Source organism: Bombina bombina, chromosome 3 (genome assembly GCF_027579735.1).
Source record: "Bombina bombina isolate aBomBom1 chromosome 3, aBomBom1.pri, whole genome shotgun sequence".
Classification (NCBI taxonomy): Eukaryota; Metazoa; Chordata; class Amphibia; order Anura; family Bombinatoridae; genus Bombina; species Bombina bombina.
The window spans coordinates 705265157-705279308 of record NC_069501.1 but is presented as its reverse complement, the minus strand read 5'-3'; the positions used below and the strand labels follow the sequence as shown (position 1 = coordinate 705279308).

At 38.3% G+C, this 14152-nt stretch overlaps 1 protein-coding gene across 3 annotated transcripts in view; it reads right to left on the bottom strand.

The window, feature by feature from the left end:
* P2RX1 (purinergic receptor P2X 1) overlaps nucleotides 1-14152 on the bottom strand; it is a 183288-nt gene that overhangs the window by 32480 nt on the left and 136656 nt on the right. For all 3 annotated transcript variants that reach the window (XM_053707507.1, XM_053707506.1, XM_053707508.1), the window contains 3 exons: nucleotides 11510-11590; nucleotides 7612-7753; nucleotides 397-527 (listed from right to left, as the gene is read on the bottom strand). In XM_053707507.1, the coding sequence (XP_053563482.1) occupies nucleotides 397-527; nucleotides 7612-7753; nucleotides 11510-11590 (354 nt within the window). The remainder of the gene's footprint in view (nucleotides 1-396; nucleotides 528-7611; nucleotides 7754-11509; nucleotides 11591-14152) is intronic.

The following is a 14152-nucleotide window of genomic DNA, read 5'->3' as shown; positions in this document are numbered from 1 at the left end:
TCAAGCTCCGTATGGAGCTTGTGGGCCTGCGTTTCTGGCGAGTCTTCAGACTCGCCAGAAACAGCAGTTATGAAGCAGCGGTCTAAAGACCACTGCTCCATAACCTGTCCTCCTGCTCTGAGGAGGCCGACACACATCGCCGCAATTCAACCTGATCGAATATGATCGGGTTGATTGACACAACCTGCTAGCGGCCGCGAATCTGCAAGGGGCGGCGTTGCACCAGCAGTTCACAAGAGCTGCTGGTGCAATGCTGAATGCGGAGAGCGTATTGCTCTCCGCATTCAGCGATGTCTGTCGGACCTAATCCGCTGATCAGATCATGTCGGACAGACACATAATAAATAGGCCCCTATATGTTTATTAGTCCAGCAAATACAATGGTATAGCTCATACCTGAAGTTAAACCCTTGTGAGACCTTGTTTGAAGAATCATCAAGCCCATGGAAATGATATGTTGGCAAGCAGTACTTTACAGGCCAGTCAAGATCACAGTGCCAGTCAATGACAATTCCGACTGTCCCACCCTATGACAAAAAGAATGGCACATTGCTAAAGAATCACAAGCAATGATCAAAATCACTTTGGCGCACAACCTTTATATAGGGTCATAGATTACTGCTACACCCAATTCATACCACAACCAAAACAATCCACATGCACATGTAAATTAACTTTACTTATATACTTAACATTTTCAGGCAGTGCAGAGGATGCTTAAAGGACGGTCCACTCAATGCAGTAGAATTGCATAATTAACAAGTTCATAATAAAAAGACAATGATTTAACACCTACTCTGAATTTCAAATAAGCAGTAGATTTTTTTCTGACAAATTTATTTTTTTCTACCATTCTCTGGCCCCCTGTATAATGTAACATACATCAGCCAATCACAGACTAGTATATGTATACCCTGAGAGCTTGTGCACATGCTCAGTAGGATCTTGTTCCCTAGAAAGTGTGAATATAAAAAGACTGTTCAAAATTTGATAATGGAAGTAAATTGGAAAGTGTCTTAAAACTCCATGCTCTTTTTGAATCAGAAAAGTTTATTTTGACTTGAGTGTCCCTTTAAATATGGCATGTCTTTACTAGAGTTTGTTTGAATTATATTTTAGTGCTTTATAAATAAACTTAAAGAGACATTCTAGTGTAATTTTTTTTTTTTTATTTCATTAGAGCATTCTATTTTTAAATAAATTCCTGTTTCATCATGTGCTTATCTCCTTCAAAAGGTTAAATATTTAGGGTCTGATGATCGGAATCGTTGCCCGATTTTTAATAATCCTATTAAAAACAAGGGCACTTTAATTCATCAAAATTGACATTTCACTTGTTTTCTTGAAATACCTTTTAATCTTCACAGCCGCTCCAGCGATTCCCCCGGCCGCCGGAAGCCTCTTCATACGTCAGAAATGACAAATCCAGCTTCCTGGATTCGTCATTTTGAACCCGCAAAGAGGGCTTGCGACGGGCGGAGGAAGCGCAGCAGCGGCTGTCAGGATTAAAAGGTAAGAATTTGAAGAAACCGAGTGAAATGTCAATTTTGATGAATTAAAGAGCCCTTGTTTTTAATAGGATTATTAAAAACCGGGCACCGATTCATCTAAATCGACCTTCACTTTAAGCAGAAACTTACAAAAACAAAGTTGAAATTGTAAACAAGGTATAAAAAAAAAATATTTATTTTTTTATATTTTTTATTGAGGTAAATAGATCAGGCATACCATATATATACAGTTATACCATTAATCAAAGAATGTTACAATACAGCACCAAACATGTGACATGTTCCATAACGTACAATAAGAAAAAAAATGTCACACTACATTGTGTGTCTCAGTAAAAGTATGCTTAATATTACCATATAGATAAAAAAAACTTTGCACTGTATCGTGTGTCTCAGTAAAAGGAAACTTAACAAATTTTGTTAACAACATTGGTATATACTGCCTGTTTATTGCAAAACCTTCCAATGATAACACAGGAGGCCACTTTTTTTTTAAAGTGTGTATATATATAGAAGAAGGTATGCTGAAATAAGTAGACCACCTCTCTTGGGTCTCATCTTGAAAACCTCAGGTTTTACTGTTTTTTATGCAGGGGATTTGTATGTGACTCAAAGCTATTGGAGCAAAAGTATTATGGGATGAGTAAGATAATAGTACTATCTTGCTTTATTATAATAATAAGTTAGAGAAACTACCCATGAGCTAGAATATTTTTTAACGCTAGTATCACCAATAAATGGTTAGAAAATACATAAGGGGATGATGTTTCTCCTTTACCTAAAATAATGATATAGCTGCACCACCATGGGTCCGAAACGTTGTCTGTTTTAAGTGGCACAATAAAATAATGATGTTTTAATACAGATGGTGGTGCAGCTATATCATTATTTTTGGACTGACTTCTTGGGACCTTGGTGCAGGTCCAATAGTTGGCACACCTGCAAACAAGCTGATTTATACCCTTGATGCTTGTGCAATTCTTTGCTTTCTACAGTTTCTCCTTTACCTAGAACATATGAGCAGGGAGAATGTGATTATGTTATATAAGAGTTGCTAGAAAGTTTAGTTGCAGATTAGCTATCATTAGGAAAAGCTGTTTATAATTCAGTATATAGGCTAATAACATGGACAAGGCTGTTGGCAATAAGAGTATAATTATATGTATGGAGAAGGTGGCTAATTAAAGTGTTACTGAGGATAATCAATTATGAGCTGTTGCTAAAAAACAGAGTTAAATTAAATTGGACTAACAACCACAGAGACAAGGGGGAATCCGCTACCTGGGTCGCAGGCAGCAGACTCCCAGAATACCTAACTTGTGTGAATACATATGGGTGTCAACTATCTATTCCATCCTTGGTTGGTGCACTTGAGGGGAAAGGTGGTGGGTATTAAGGGTCTATTATTACAGTAAAATAATTCAACTCTGTGGGTTACATAAGAGCAGAACTTTGTAAAAAAAACATCATATTTCAAAACATTGACCTTAATAATGCTCAGAAAGTTTCCTGCGCATAAGAATTGCAACTGCCCAGTCTAAACATTAGTTACCACAGCATGGGGGTAAGGGTGATTGCCATAGCACTGGTATCATTCTCTAAAGCCACTATGTATACATAAAAGAAGAGTAATTGTTAGGAACTAATTTCACCTTTCATAAATATGTACCTTAGACAACCAGAAAAACAATCCAATACTATTGGAATAGGGTATTGAGGGGACATTATTAAGTCTGAATAAGTAAAATTTACTTAGTTATCATGTGAGTATATAGGCATTAAATTCTCAGCTCCCACTGTAAACATATAACTATTACAAATGTAAAAAAAACTCCATATATTAATGAAATCTATAGATCGTTGTTTTAGCCGCTATAACAAACTATTCACTTATAAAAGCACTAAGAGCGTGAGTAGATATTAACAAGTTTACATGAGGCCAGATTAAAAGGCACTGCTGTTTGACCTGTATATTCAAATGGTTATCAGCTGCAGGTCTGATTCAAAACATATGTTAGATGAGCGTAAGGCGGTAAGAGCTTGAGCTGGTTTGGTGAGGCTCGTCTTTTCTCTTTGCTTGCGGTACTCAGTATCAGCTAGTGTCTGCACTCTCCCTCTATGGTGCCCATTCGCTGGGGGTGTCTCAGCCTGGTTTCTTACTGAGAGGTCACTTTCTTTAATAGACTCAAGTTTAGGTGCTACCGCGCTTGCTGCGTTCCAAGCTGTTCTGTTGCATATTACCAACGCTGCAGCTATTTCGCTCTTGAGCCGTATGAAGTGGTCATTTAGGATTGTGGTGATCTTTTCAAGTAAGATAGCTTCCTAGGACTCCATCTTGTATTTATAACAAACAAATCCCCACTGAATTTGTATAGGATCAGTACTCTAAAGGTACCTTCTAACGACAGAGACCCAGAGGCCTTCCACCGGGGGTTGGTTAGGAGGCCTCAACCTCAGAAAGTATCCGGTCAATTGTAGCTGGCTTCAATCTTGATAATAGTTAGTGCTGATTGATGAGCTTCTTGAGCTGTGTCTCTTATGATGTATATAGCTGAACCATGTGCAGAAGCTTTTAGCTGCTAGCAATTAAGCGACCTGTCATGGCCGCCACCCGGAAGTTCCCAAAGGTATTAAAATTTGATGGGTTACTTGTATTCTGAGATGGAAAAATATCACTATAGTTTACTTTTCAGTGTTTTTAAAAGTTACTAGTCCAATGTCAATGATAAAGAAAGAAGAAGAAATCAAATTTTGTACTCGTCCGCTATAATTTCTTACTCGTCTTACTAGTGGACTAGTGGAAATTTGAAGCCCTGCTTATATTGTGAAGTGAGTCTTTCAACATTCGTGAGTGGGCTGAACAAGGGCGTCCATTGGGCGTATATCAAGTTTCCTCACAATTCATATTGGAATGATTTAAGCATATTACGCCTACAAATCTCACAGTTTCATCTTGCAGAATGTAAGCTGTCAAGTTTCTTTCAAAATTGCAAAGAAAAAAGACCTATATGCAAACTAAAAATTAATGAAAGGTTAATTGTGCTAAAAACATTGTAATGTGATTTGTATGTGTTTTCAAATTTTTTTTTGCTATCAGTGCCGGGTGCTCCCTGTCACATGCACTCTCCCCTGCAAGAACCTGCATTCTAATGAGCTTCATTACTTTCTATGGAGGTACACTTGCAACGCACCAGAAATTCCTGGCTCAGCCCTTTTTCCTTAGTAATCAGGTAAGGTCAGGGTCAAAAAATGAACAGGCAGCAAAGCACAAAATCACAAAAACAAAAGAGTAGTCAGATCTAGTCCAACGTAGTCAGCAACAGAAAAGAGCCACAGAATTTAGCAAGTCCTATAAACAGGCAGAGAATTCTGGAAAAGGCTGGATTTAAATAGTCTGACATTGATTCAAAAGGAGCTGCATCTGCAGGTAGGTGGTGCCAGAGAGTAAAGAAAAAACTAAGACTAATTTGCAACAAGAAGCTTGCAGATCATCTAGCAACTGTAACAGCCCAGTAATGTGCAGACTCCATTTAACTCCCATGGGCATGATAGGTGAGCCCATGCAAGGGCAAGTGTCTTATTTCTTGGCATGATGAATTTAGGATCGTTTTTGCTCTTAGTCCAAGTTGCTATCTTAGAACATCCCATTTTGCTGCCGATAAAGATAGGACTTGAATTTGTAAAATACGCATGTACGTCTGCTTCTCATTTGCTAACCAGCTGTATCCTGACAGTAGCACAACTATAATACCTAACTATTTAAAGGGACAGTATACACCAATTTTCATATAACTGCATGTAATAGATACTACTATAAAGAATAATATGCACAGATGCTGATATAAAAATCCAGTATAAAACCATTTAAAAACATTTTTAGAAGCTCCCAGCTTAGCTCTTTTGAAAAGGTAACTAGAACATCCACTGCACGTGGGAAATAACAGACACTCCCACCCTCCCCCTTCCTCTGCATATGAAAAGACTCTTTACACAAACAGAAGCAAGCTGGAGTAGGTATACATCAGTATTCTCCAAAAACGTTGGGGCTTGGTTAGGAGTCTGAAAATAAGAGCAATGTTATTTAAAAATAAGGAGAACTATAATTTGTTTTTTTAAAAAGCAGCTTTACGGGCTATATAAATAGATCATCTACAAAACATTTATGCAAAGAAAAAACAAGTGTATAATGTCCCTTTAACACCTTTGCAGGGGTTAAACACGTAAGTGTAAATAAAGTAATTTGGTTAAAAGTAAAATGCTCTAATAAAACAGAACAAATTAGAATTTTATTTTTACATCAGAATATTCCTTTAAATGGCCAACATTACCAACATTACTAGTTCCTCTGATAAAAAAAACAACCCCTATCTAATTAGGGTGATTGGAAACTGGAAGGACCTGCAGAAGGCTGTGAGGTAAACTTGTTGCAACAACGCAGCACAAAAATGCACAATTCAATGAGATTTGTACCCGTCCCTCGCCACATCTGTGAGTTGTGACATTCCATTCTAATTACCTCACCGGCATCATTATAACGCTTTCAACACATTACAGAGCAAATGAATTAAAAGGGGAAAAACAATGCTAAAACATTCCACTGTAACATATGCGTAAAAGAAAATGGGAAAAAAAAACGAGGAAAAATTGACCAACCGTGATACACAACACTTCACACGTCAATAATGTTTATTAATTCTGCATTCTTGGTATAAGTGTAGGTGAAAATCTAATTTAGTTTGAGTAAATAAAAATACATTAGATTTAGAATCACACCACACCCTTGGAATACCATGAAATGCCCACATGCATCCACTCATCTGTATTTGTCATGCTATCCATCGTGACTACTTTTTCATAGCAAAATACACATGTTAATTAATATTTTACACATATAAACATTTATCCTGTTTCTTGTTTTAACCACTTAGCAATAGGTTCTTGTTTCATAAGAGAGATTTCATATATTGAGCACTTAAACGGACACTGAATCCACATTTTTTACTTCATGATTTAGATAGAGCATGCAATTTTAAGCAACTTTCTAATTCACTTCTATTATCAATTTTTCTTCATTCTCTTGCTATCTTTATTTGAAAAAGAAGGCATCTAAGCTAAGGAGCCAGACAATTTTTGGTTCAGACCCTGGACAGCACTTGTTTATTGGTGGGTGAATTTATCGACCAATCAGCAAATACAACCCAAGTTGTTCACCAAAAATGGGCCGGCGTCTAAACTTACATTCTTGCTTCTCAAATAAAGATACCAAGAGAATGAAGAAAATTTGATAATAGGAGTAAATTAGAAAGTTGCTTAAAATTGCATCCTCTATCTGAATCACAAAAGAAAAAATTTGGGTTCAGTGTCCCTTTAATGTAACTAAAGATGTTAAAACCTGCAATGGAATCCATAAAAAATATAGGTGAAGTGATGCTTAAAGGATCATTATAGTCTAAAAATGACAAGCTCTAATTCATTAGAGTTTGTAATTTTAAGACTAGCGACCCTGCAATGCTATGTATTTGACCCCTGCAAATATGTTAATAACATAGTAGAAGAACATTGCAGGTCCCAAGCGGAAACTACATCAGCAGCACGATTCACACAGCTAGCAAAAGTTATTTATATGAATCAGTGGCAGTTTTGAAATTAGAGCAAGTCATGTTTTGACTACAATAACAAATTAATTACAAACATGATCCGACCTTCATAACCTTTCCAGGCATAAATGAATCTCGCGTATTAACAGGGCTACTGCTCTGTCACACTAGAACAAAACTATAAAGCCAATGACTTCTGCTGATATGACATGCGGTAGTTTCATAAGAAATCACAATATCACTTTATAAGACAATAAATTCATATGTAGAGCAAAAAACAAACAATTGTTATCACTCAACGAGATTTCATTTTGATTGTTTCTCTTCTGGAATTATGATGTTTGTAATATGTGATTATTTTTAATCCAGACTACCTTCTATTTACTTTGTAATGGCAAAAGTTAACAAAATATGCTGGAAACAAATACTAAGGATAATCTTGTACATTTCTATAGCAATGTATTAACTTCTACTAGAATATGAAATGATCTATTTGCACATACCTTGTAGGCAATATCTTTAAATGCCTGCCCTGCTTGCTCTACTATATATCCCAGCTGGAACACGGGACACAATGGGTCTTTTTCTTTATGGTAAATGCATGTCTTCAGGTAATCACTGGTTACGGACTCTACTAAATTCTGTCTGAAAGATAAGCAAAAGAACTAAATAGTGAATATATTATAAATAAACTTAAAAGGTAAAAGTAAAACGTTTGAAATAGCATGAAATGTGTCAACTCAAAGAGTAGGCCTGGAGGGCAAATTATGGGAGATTAAACTCAGGAAATTTCCGCTATTTATATGAAAGAATGCAATTCAAATATATACAAAGAAATGTTCTAATGTGTTAAAGACTATTTAATGTGGCACTATTGCTTGCATATTACTACGTGTTTAACCTCTGTAAAGTATTTAAACACACAGTAAAAGTCAGCACTAGAATATCCATGAATTCTTGGGATCTAAATGAATATATATGCTGAGCCAATGGCAAGAAGCATGTGGGTACAGCCACCAATCACAAGCTAGTAGCCAGGCATGCATTACTGCTTCTGAGCCTACCTAGGTATGTTTTCCAACAAAAGATACCATGAAAACAAAGTAAATTCATAAGGCTCTTAAAATGCATGTTTTATCAGAGCCACCCACAGGAAAAACAAAAGGCGAAATTACGAGTTTTGCGTTAACAGGGGTGCGGTGCTAACACTTAATTTATGCTTACCGCTCACCTACAAACAACGCTGGTATTACAGGTTTTTTTCAACCCGGCGTTAGCCTTTAAAAAGTGAGCGAAGAGCAAATTTTAGCTCCACATCTCACCTCAATACCAGTGCTGCTTACGGTAGCTGTGAGCTGGCTAAACGTGCTCGTGCATGATTTCCCCATAGGGAAAAGCCAATAGAATGCAAGCTCAATCGGAATTCAAGGGACGCCATCTTGGATGACGTCATTTAAAGAAACCTTTATTCGTCGGGAGTCGTCGGAAGAAGAGGATGCTCCATGTCGGCTGGCTTGAAGATGGATCCGCTCCTCTCCGGATGGATGAAGATAGAAGATGCTGCCTGGATGAAGACTTCTGGCCATCTGGAGGACCTCTTCTGACCGGATAGGATGAAGACTTCGGACTGTCTAGAGGACCACTTGTTCCCGGCTGGGTGAAGACGTCTCAAGGTAGGGTGATCTTCAAGGGGTTAGTGTTAGGTTTTATTAAGGGGAGATTGGATGGGTTTTAGAGTAGGGTTGGGTGTGTGGGTGGTGGGTTTTAATGTTGGAAGGGTATTGTATTTTTTTTTTTTACAGGTAAAAGAGCTGATTACTTTGGGGCAATGCCCCGCAAAAAGCCCTAAGGGCTATTTGTAATTTAGTATAGGGTAGGGATTTGTATTATTTGGGGGGGCTTTTTTATTTTATTAGGGGGATTAGATTAGGTGTAATTAGTTTAAAATTCTTGTAATTATTTTATTATTTTCTGTAATTTATTTTTTATTTTTTCTCGTACATTAGTTTATTTAATTGTAATTAATTGTAATTGTAGGTAATTATTTTAATTATAGTGTAGTGTTAGGTGTAATTGTAACTTAGGTTAGGGTTTATTTTACAGGTAAATTTGTCTTTATTTTAACTAGGAAGTTATTAAAAAGTTAATAACTATTTTTAGAACTATTCTACCTAGTTAAAATAAATACAAAGTTGCCTGTAAAATAAAAATAAACCCTAAGCTAGATACAATGTAACTATTAGCTATATTGTAGCTATTTTAGGGTTTATTTTATAGGTATTTAGTTTTAAATAGGAATTATTTATTTAATTGTAGTAATTTTATTTCGTTTTATTTAAATTATATTTAAGTTAGGGGGGTGTTAGGGTTAGACTTAGGTTTAGGGGTTAATAACATTAATATAGTGGCGGCGATGTTGTGGGCGGCAGATTAGGGGTTAATAAATGTAGGTAGGTGTCGACGATGTTAGGGACGGCAGATTAGGGGTTAATAAAATTTAACTAGTTTTTGCGAGGCGGGAGTGCGGCGGTTTAGGGGTTAATATATTTTTTGAAGTGGCGGCGATGTCCGGTCAGCAGATTAGGGGTTAAAAACTTTAGTTAACTGTTTGTGATGTGGGGGGGGGGGGGGGCTCGGTTTAGGGGTTAATAGGTAGTTTATGGGTGTTAGTGTACTTTTTAGCACTTTAGTTAAGAGTTTTATGTTACGGCGTTAGCCCATAAAACTCTTAACTACTGACTTTTAAATGCGGTATCAGTCTTGACAGGAGAGGCTGTACCTCTCACTTTCTCCAAGACTCGTAATACCGGCGTTAGGAAAATCCCATTAAAAAGATAGGATACGCAATTGACGTAAGGGGATTTGCGGTATGCTCGAGACGTGGGAAAAAAAGGGAGCGGTACACCTGTACCTGCCAGACTCGTAAGGCTAACGCAAGACTCGTAATCTAGGCGATAGTTTTTTTCTTTTGAAATATACAGTAGTTATATGAACTTAATGCACTCTGACTTCCGGTTAATAGTGTCTACAGAAACAACATAAGGCCACACATGTGAAACTTCTCATGAAGGAGGAAAGTTCCATGTATAAAATAAGAGTGTGCTGTGCTAATACACTGTATGCATGTTGGGGGATTGGCTTTTTTCTAAGCCATTACAATCTAATTAAAGAGTCCCTGTTTGAATCAGGTCTTACAAATGATGTATGTGATCTAGTTGGAAAATCAAAAGGACACTAAAACAAAAAAGGTGTTTCAAAGGCTTTCAGGTATTTTTTGGAGGTTTTAAATACATTGAGGGACATTAAACACCTCTATGTGTAAAAATTGTGCTTGCCCCATGCGACCTAGAGACTTCCTATCTGCCCTGGGTTCCTGCAGGACTGAAACTGGTTGGAGGGACTCCTCTCTTTCCAACTCCCAGTGTTGCTGGCCACGGAAATGTCCTGTTTTTTTATGGGAATACCCCATCTCCACCCAGTTACACTCCCAAGACATGTCTGACCCACTCCACTCCTGTCACAGTCTGCCCTCAGAACACAGATGGGCCATTGTCCACAAGTGCCCTCCAATCCCTGAAATCCACTAAGAAATGTTGGAAGCTATGAAAATGCAACACCTGTAGGGAGAGTGAAACAAGCACAATGTTTCACACAAAAGCAAGAGGATTTAATGCCTCTTTAGACATCAATATCAATTCTTGATATATGATTAATGATCTATGGTGTATATTAATAAACATTATCTACTGTATGTCCAAACATCTAATTCCAATCATAAATTAAGTTTCTGATTATCAGATTTTTAGTTGATTTTTTTTTTATTTAAGCTATACTGTTAACTTTTTATGAACCCTTAAAATGATTGTTTATTCAAGTAAACGGAGCATGTGCAAAAAACAAGATAAGCAACTCATATCCAAAATGCTTTTTGTAAAAGTCAAGACTATTTAAACAGATTTTGTTTTTTAAAAATCCTTTGGCACACTTGCAGCCACTCTTCTGGTGAAATGGAACAGATCTCATTGTGTTATTAACAGTATAAAAGAAATAGATTTGCTGGCAAATACAAACCAAAAGACCAATGTAGTCTGCTTATTATATCCTATTTAAAACTACAAGCTTAAATATCACTAAGTAGTAGTCATATTCGTATCATAAGCATTATTAACATCTTTAGGTAGATTTTATGGTCAAAACATTTGTTTTCAACATGATTAAGGGTTAACGTCCGAAACATTGTTGTCTTTTTGTCTGATAGAGATGTTTTGAATAAAAGTGAAGAATTGCAAATAAAAAACAAATAAACAAAAAAAAAACATTTTATTTCTTCTCCTATTACATAAAAAGCCATGACATTGAGATACACATTGAATTGTTATTATAAAGATATAATATACTAACCTGGTAACTCGATGTCTAGGGAAAGTAATGCTATTTTTAAGGAACAGAGTAAAATTTTCAGCTGCTAGTAATAATGGAGGCCTGAAAAAAAAGATACTTTTTAATAGAAACAAAAGTGATATCCAAGTACTTATAAAAGGCTTAACCATACCATTAATGCAATAATTACAGTAATGCAATCTTTATAAAGCCAACATCACTCCACTAATACATTGCATAACACATCTCAATCCAATATTAGTCAGATGTTTCCTTCTTCCTTCCTGCCCTTCCTCTTGCTTGACAAATTAACTGCTAATGCACAATAGTCCAGAAAAGAAAAAACAGAACAAAAAAAAAAAAAGAACAATTAGCACAATGACATATGTAAGCCTTGGCCTAGAAAGGCACATGTATTCCTCTAGTTCTAAAGCACAAAACATTTCAAAAATGCTGTATTATCAATATTTTGTGAGGTACTGCTCATAGTTGGTCTTTTATCATAAAGTGACACATCATGGTTTATTTTTGTAAATTAATTTTACTTTATGTTAAAATTTGTACTAAATGTATTGTATACTCATTTTAATTGTGTGGTTTTTTCCTCAAAAAAGGGTAACGTCTGTACCGATCTTCTGCTGGTGCATGTAGGAGGTGTAGGCGGGTGGCGGGTGGGTGGCTCAGCAGTGGAGAGGTGAGGGAAGGGGAGGTAGTGCCTTGCTACAGAAAAAAAAGGACAGGGATGGATGGGGCAGCTACACTACAGAAAAAAAGGGGTTTGGTGGTGGGGGGATAAATGATGATTGCGGGGGGGGGTGCACTACACTACAGAAAAAAATAAAATTAAAAAAAAAATAGAAAAAAAGGGTTTATAGGTACTGGCAGACAGGGGGATCAGGGACAGAGGGATAGGGACAGAGGTATAGGGACAGGGGTAGAGGGATAGGGATAGAGGGAATGGGACAGAGGGACAGAAGGACAGGGACAGAAGGATAGGGACAGAGGTATAGGGACAGAGGTATAGGGACAGGAATAGAGGGATAGAGGGAAAGGGACATAGGGATAGAAGGACAGAAGGATAGGGACAGAGGTATAAGGACAGGGATAGAGGGATAGGGATAGAGGGAAAGGGTCAGAGGGACAGAAGTACAGGGACAGAAGGATAGGGACAGAGGTATAGGGACAGGGATAGGGAAAGAGGGAAAGGGACAGAGAGACAGAAGGAAGGGGACAGAAGGATAGGGACAGAGGGATAGGGACAGGGATAGAGGGATAGGGATGGAGGGAAAGGGACAGAGGGACAGAAGGATAGGGACAGATGGATAGGGACAGAGGGACAGGGACAGAAGGATATGGACAGAGGGGTAGGGACAAAGGGTAAGGACAAGGGCAGAGGGATAGGGAAAGATGGACAGGGGTAGAGGTATAGGGACAGATGGATAGGGACAGAGGAATAGGGATAGAGGGATAGGGATAGAGGGATAGGGACAGAGGGATATGGACAGAGGGATAGGGACAGGGACAAATGGATAGAGGGACAGGGACAGAGAAATAGGGATAGAGGGATAGGTATAGAGGGATAGGGACACAGGGATAGGCTCCGGGACAGAGGGATAGGGACACAGGGATAGAGGGACAGGGACAGAGGAATAGGGACAAAGGGATAGCAATAGAGGGACATGGACAGAGGGATAGGGTCAGGTATAGAGGGATAGGGAGAGAGGTATAGGGACAGAGGGATAGGGACAGAGACAGAGGGATAGGGACAGAGGGATCAGGACAGAGGGATAGGGACAAAGGAATAGGGACAGAGGGATAGGGACAGAGGGATAGGGATAAAGGAATAGGGACAGAGGGATTGGGATAGAGGAATAGGGACAGAGGGATTGGGACAGGGATAGGGGATAGGTATAGAGGGATAGGGACAGAGGGATAGGCTCCGGGACAGAGGGATAGGGACACAGGGATAGAGGGACAGGGACAGAGGAATAGGGACAAAGGGATAGGGATAGAGGGACATGGACAGAGGGATAGGGTCAGGGATAGAGGGATAGGGAGAGAGGTATAGGGACAGAGGGATAGGGACAGAGAGACAGAGGGATAGGGACAGAGCGATCAGGACAGAGGGATAGGGACAAAGGAATGGGGACAGAAGGATAGGGACAGAGGAATAGGGATAGAGGAATAGGGACAGAGGGATTGGGATAGAGGAATATGGACAGAGGGATTGGGACAGGGATAGAGGGACAGAGGGATAGAGGGACAGAGGGATAGGAACAGGGATAGAGGGACAGAGGGATAGGGACAAAGGGATAGGGACAGAGGGATAGGGATAGAGGAATAGGGACAGAGAGATTGGGACAGGGATAGAGGGACAGAGGGATAGAGGGACAGAGGGATAGGAACAGGGATAGAGGGACAGAGGGATAGGGACAAAGGGATAGCGGGACAGGGAAAGAGGAATAGGGATAGAGGGATAGGGATAGATGGATAGGATAGATGGACCTGCCTTTAAAAAAATAGTATATACAATATATATTGATGTATTCAAAATAAATATTTGTTTCAGCATAGTATGTAGATTATTTTTTTTCAAATTATTTTTATTCAAGGAGTTCAGGTACATGACACACACAAATAGAGATACTCAGAGAAAAAAATATT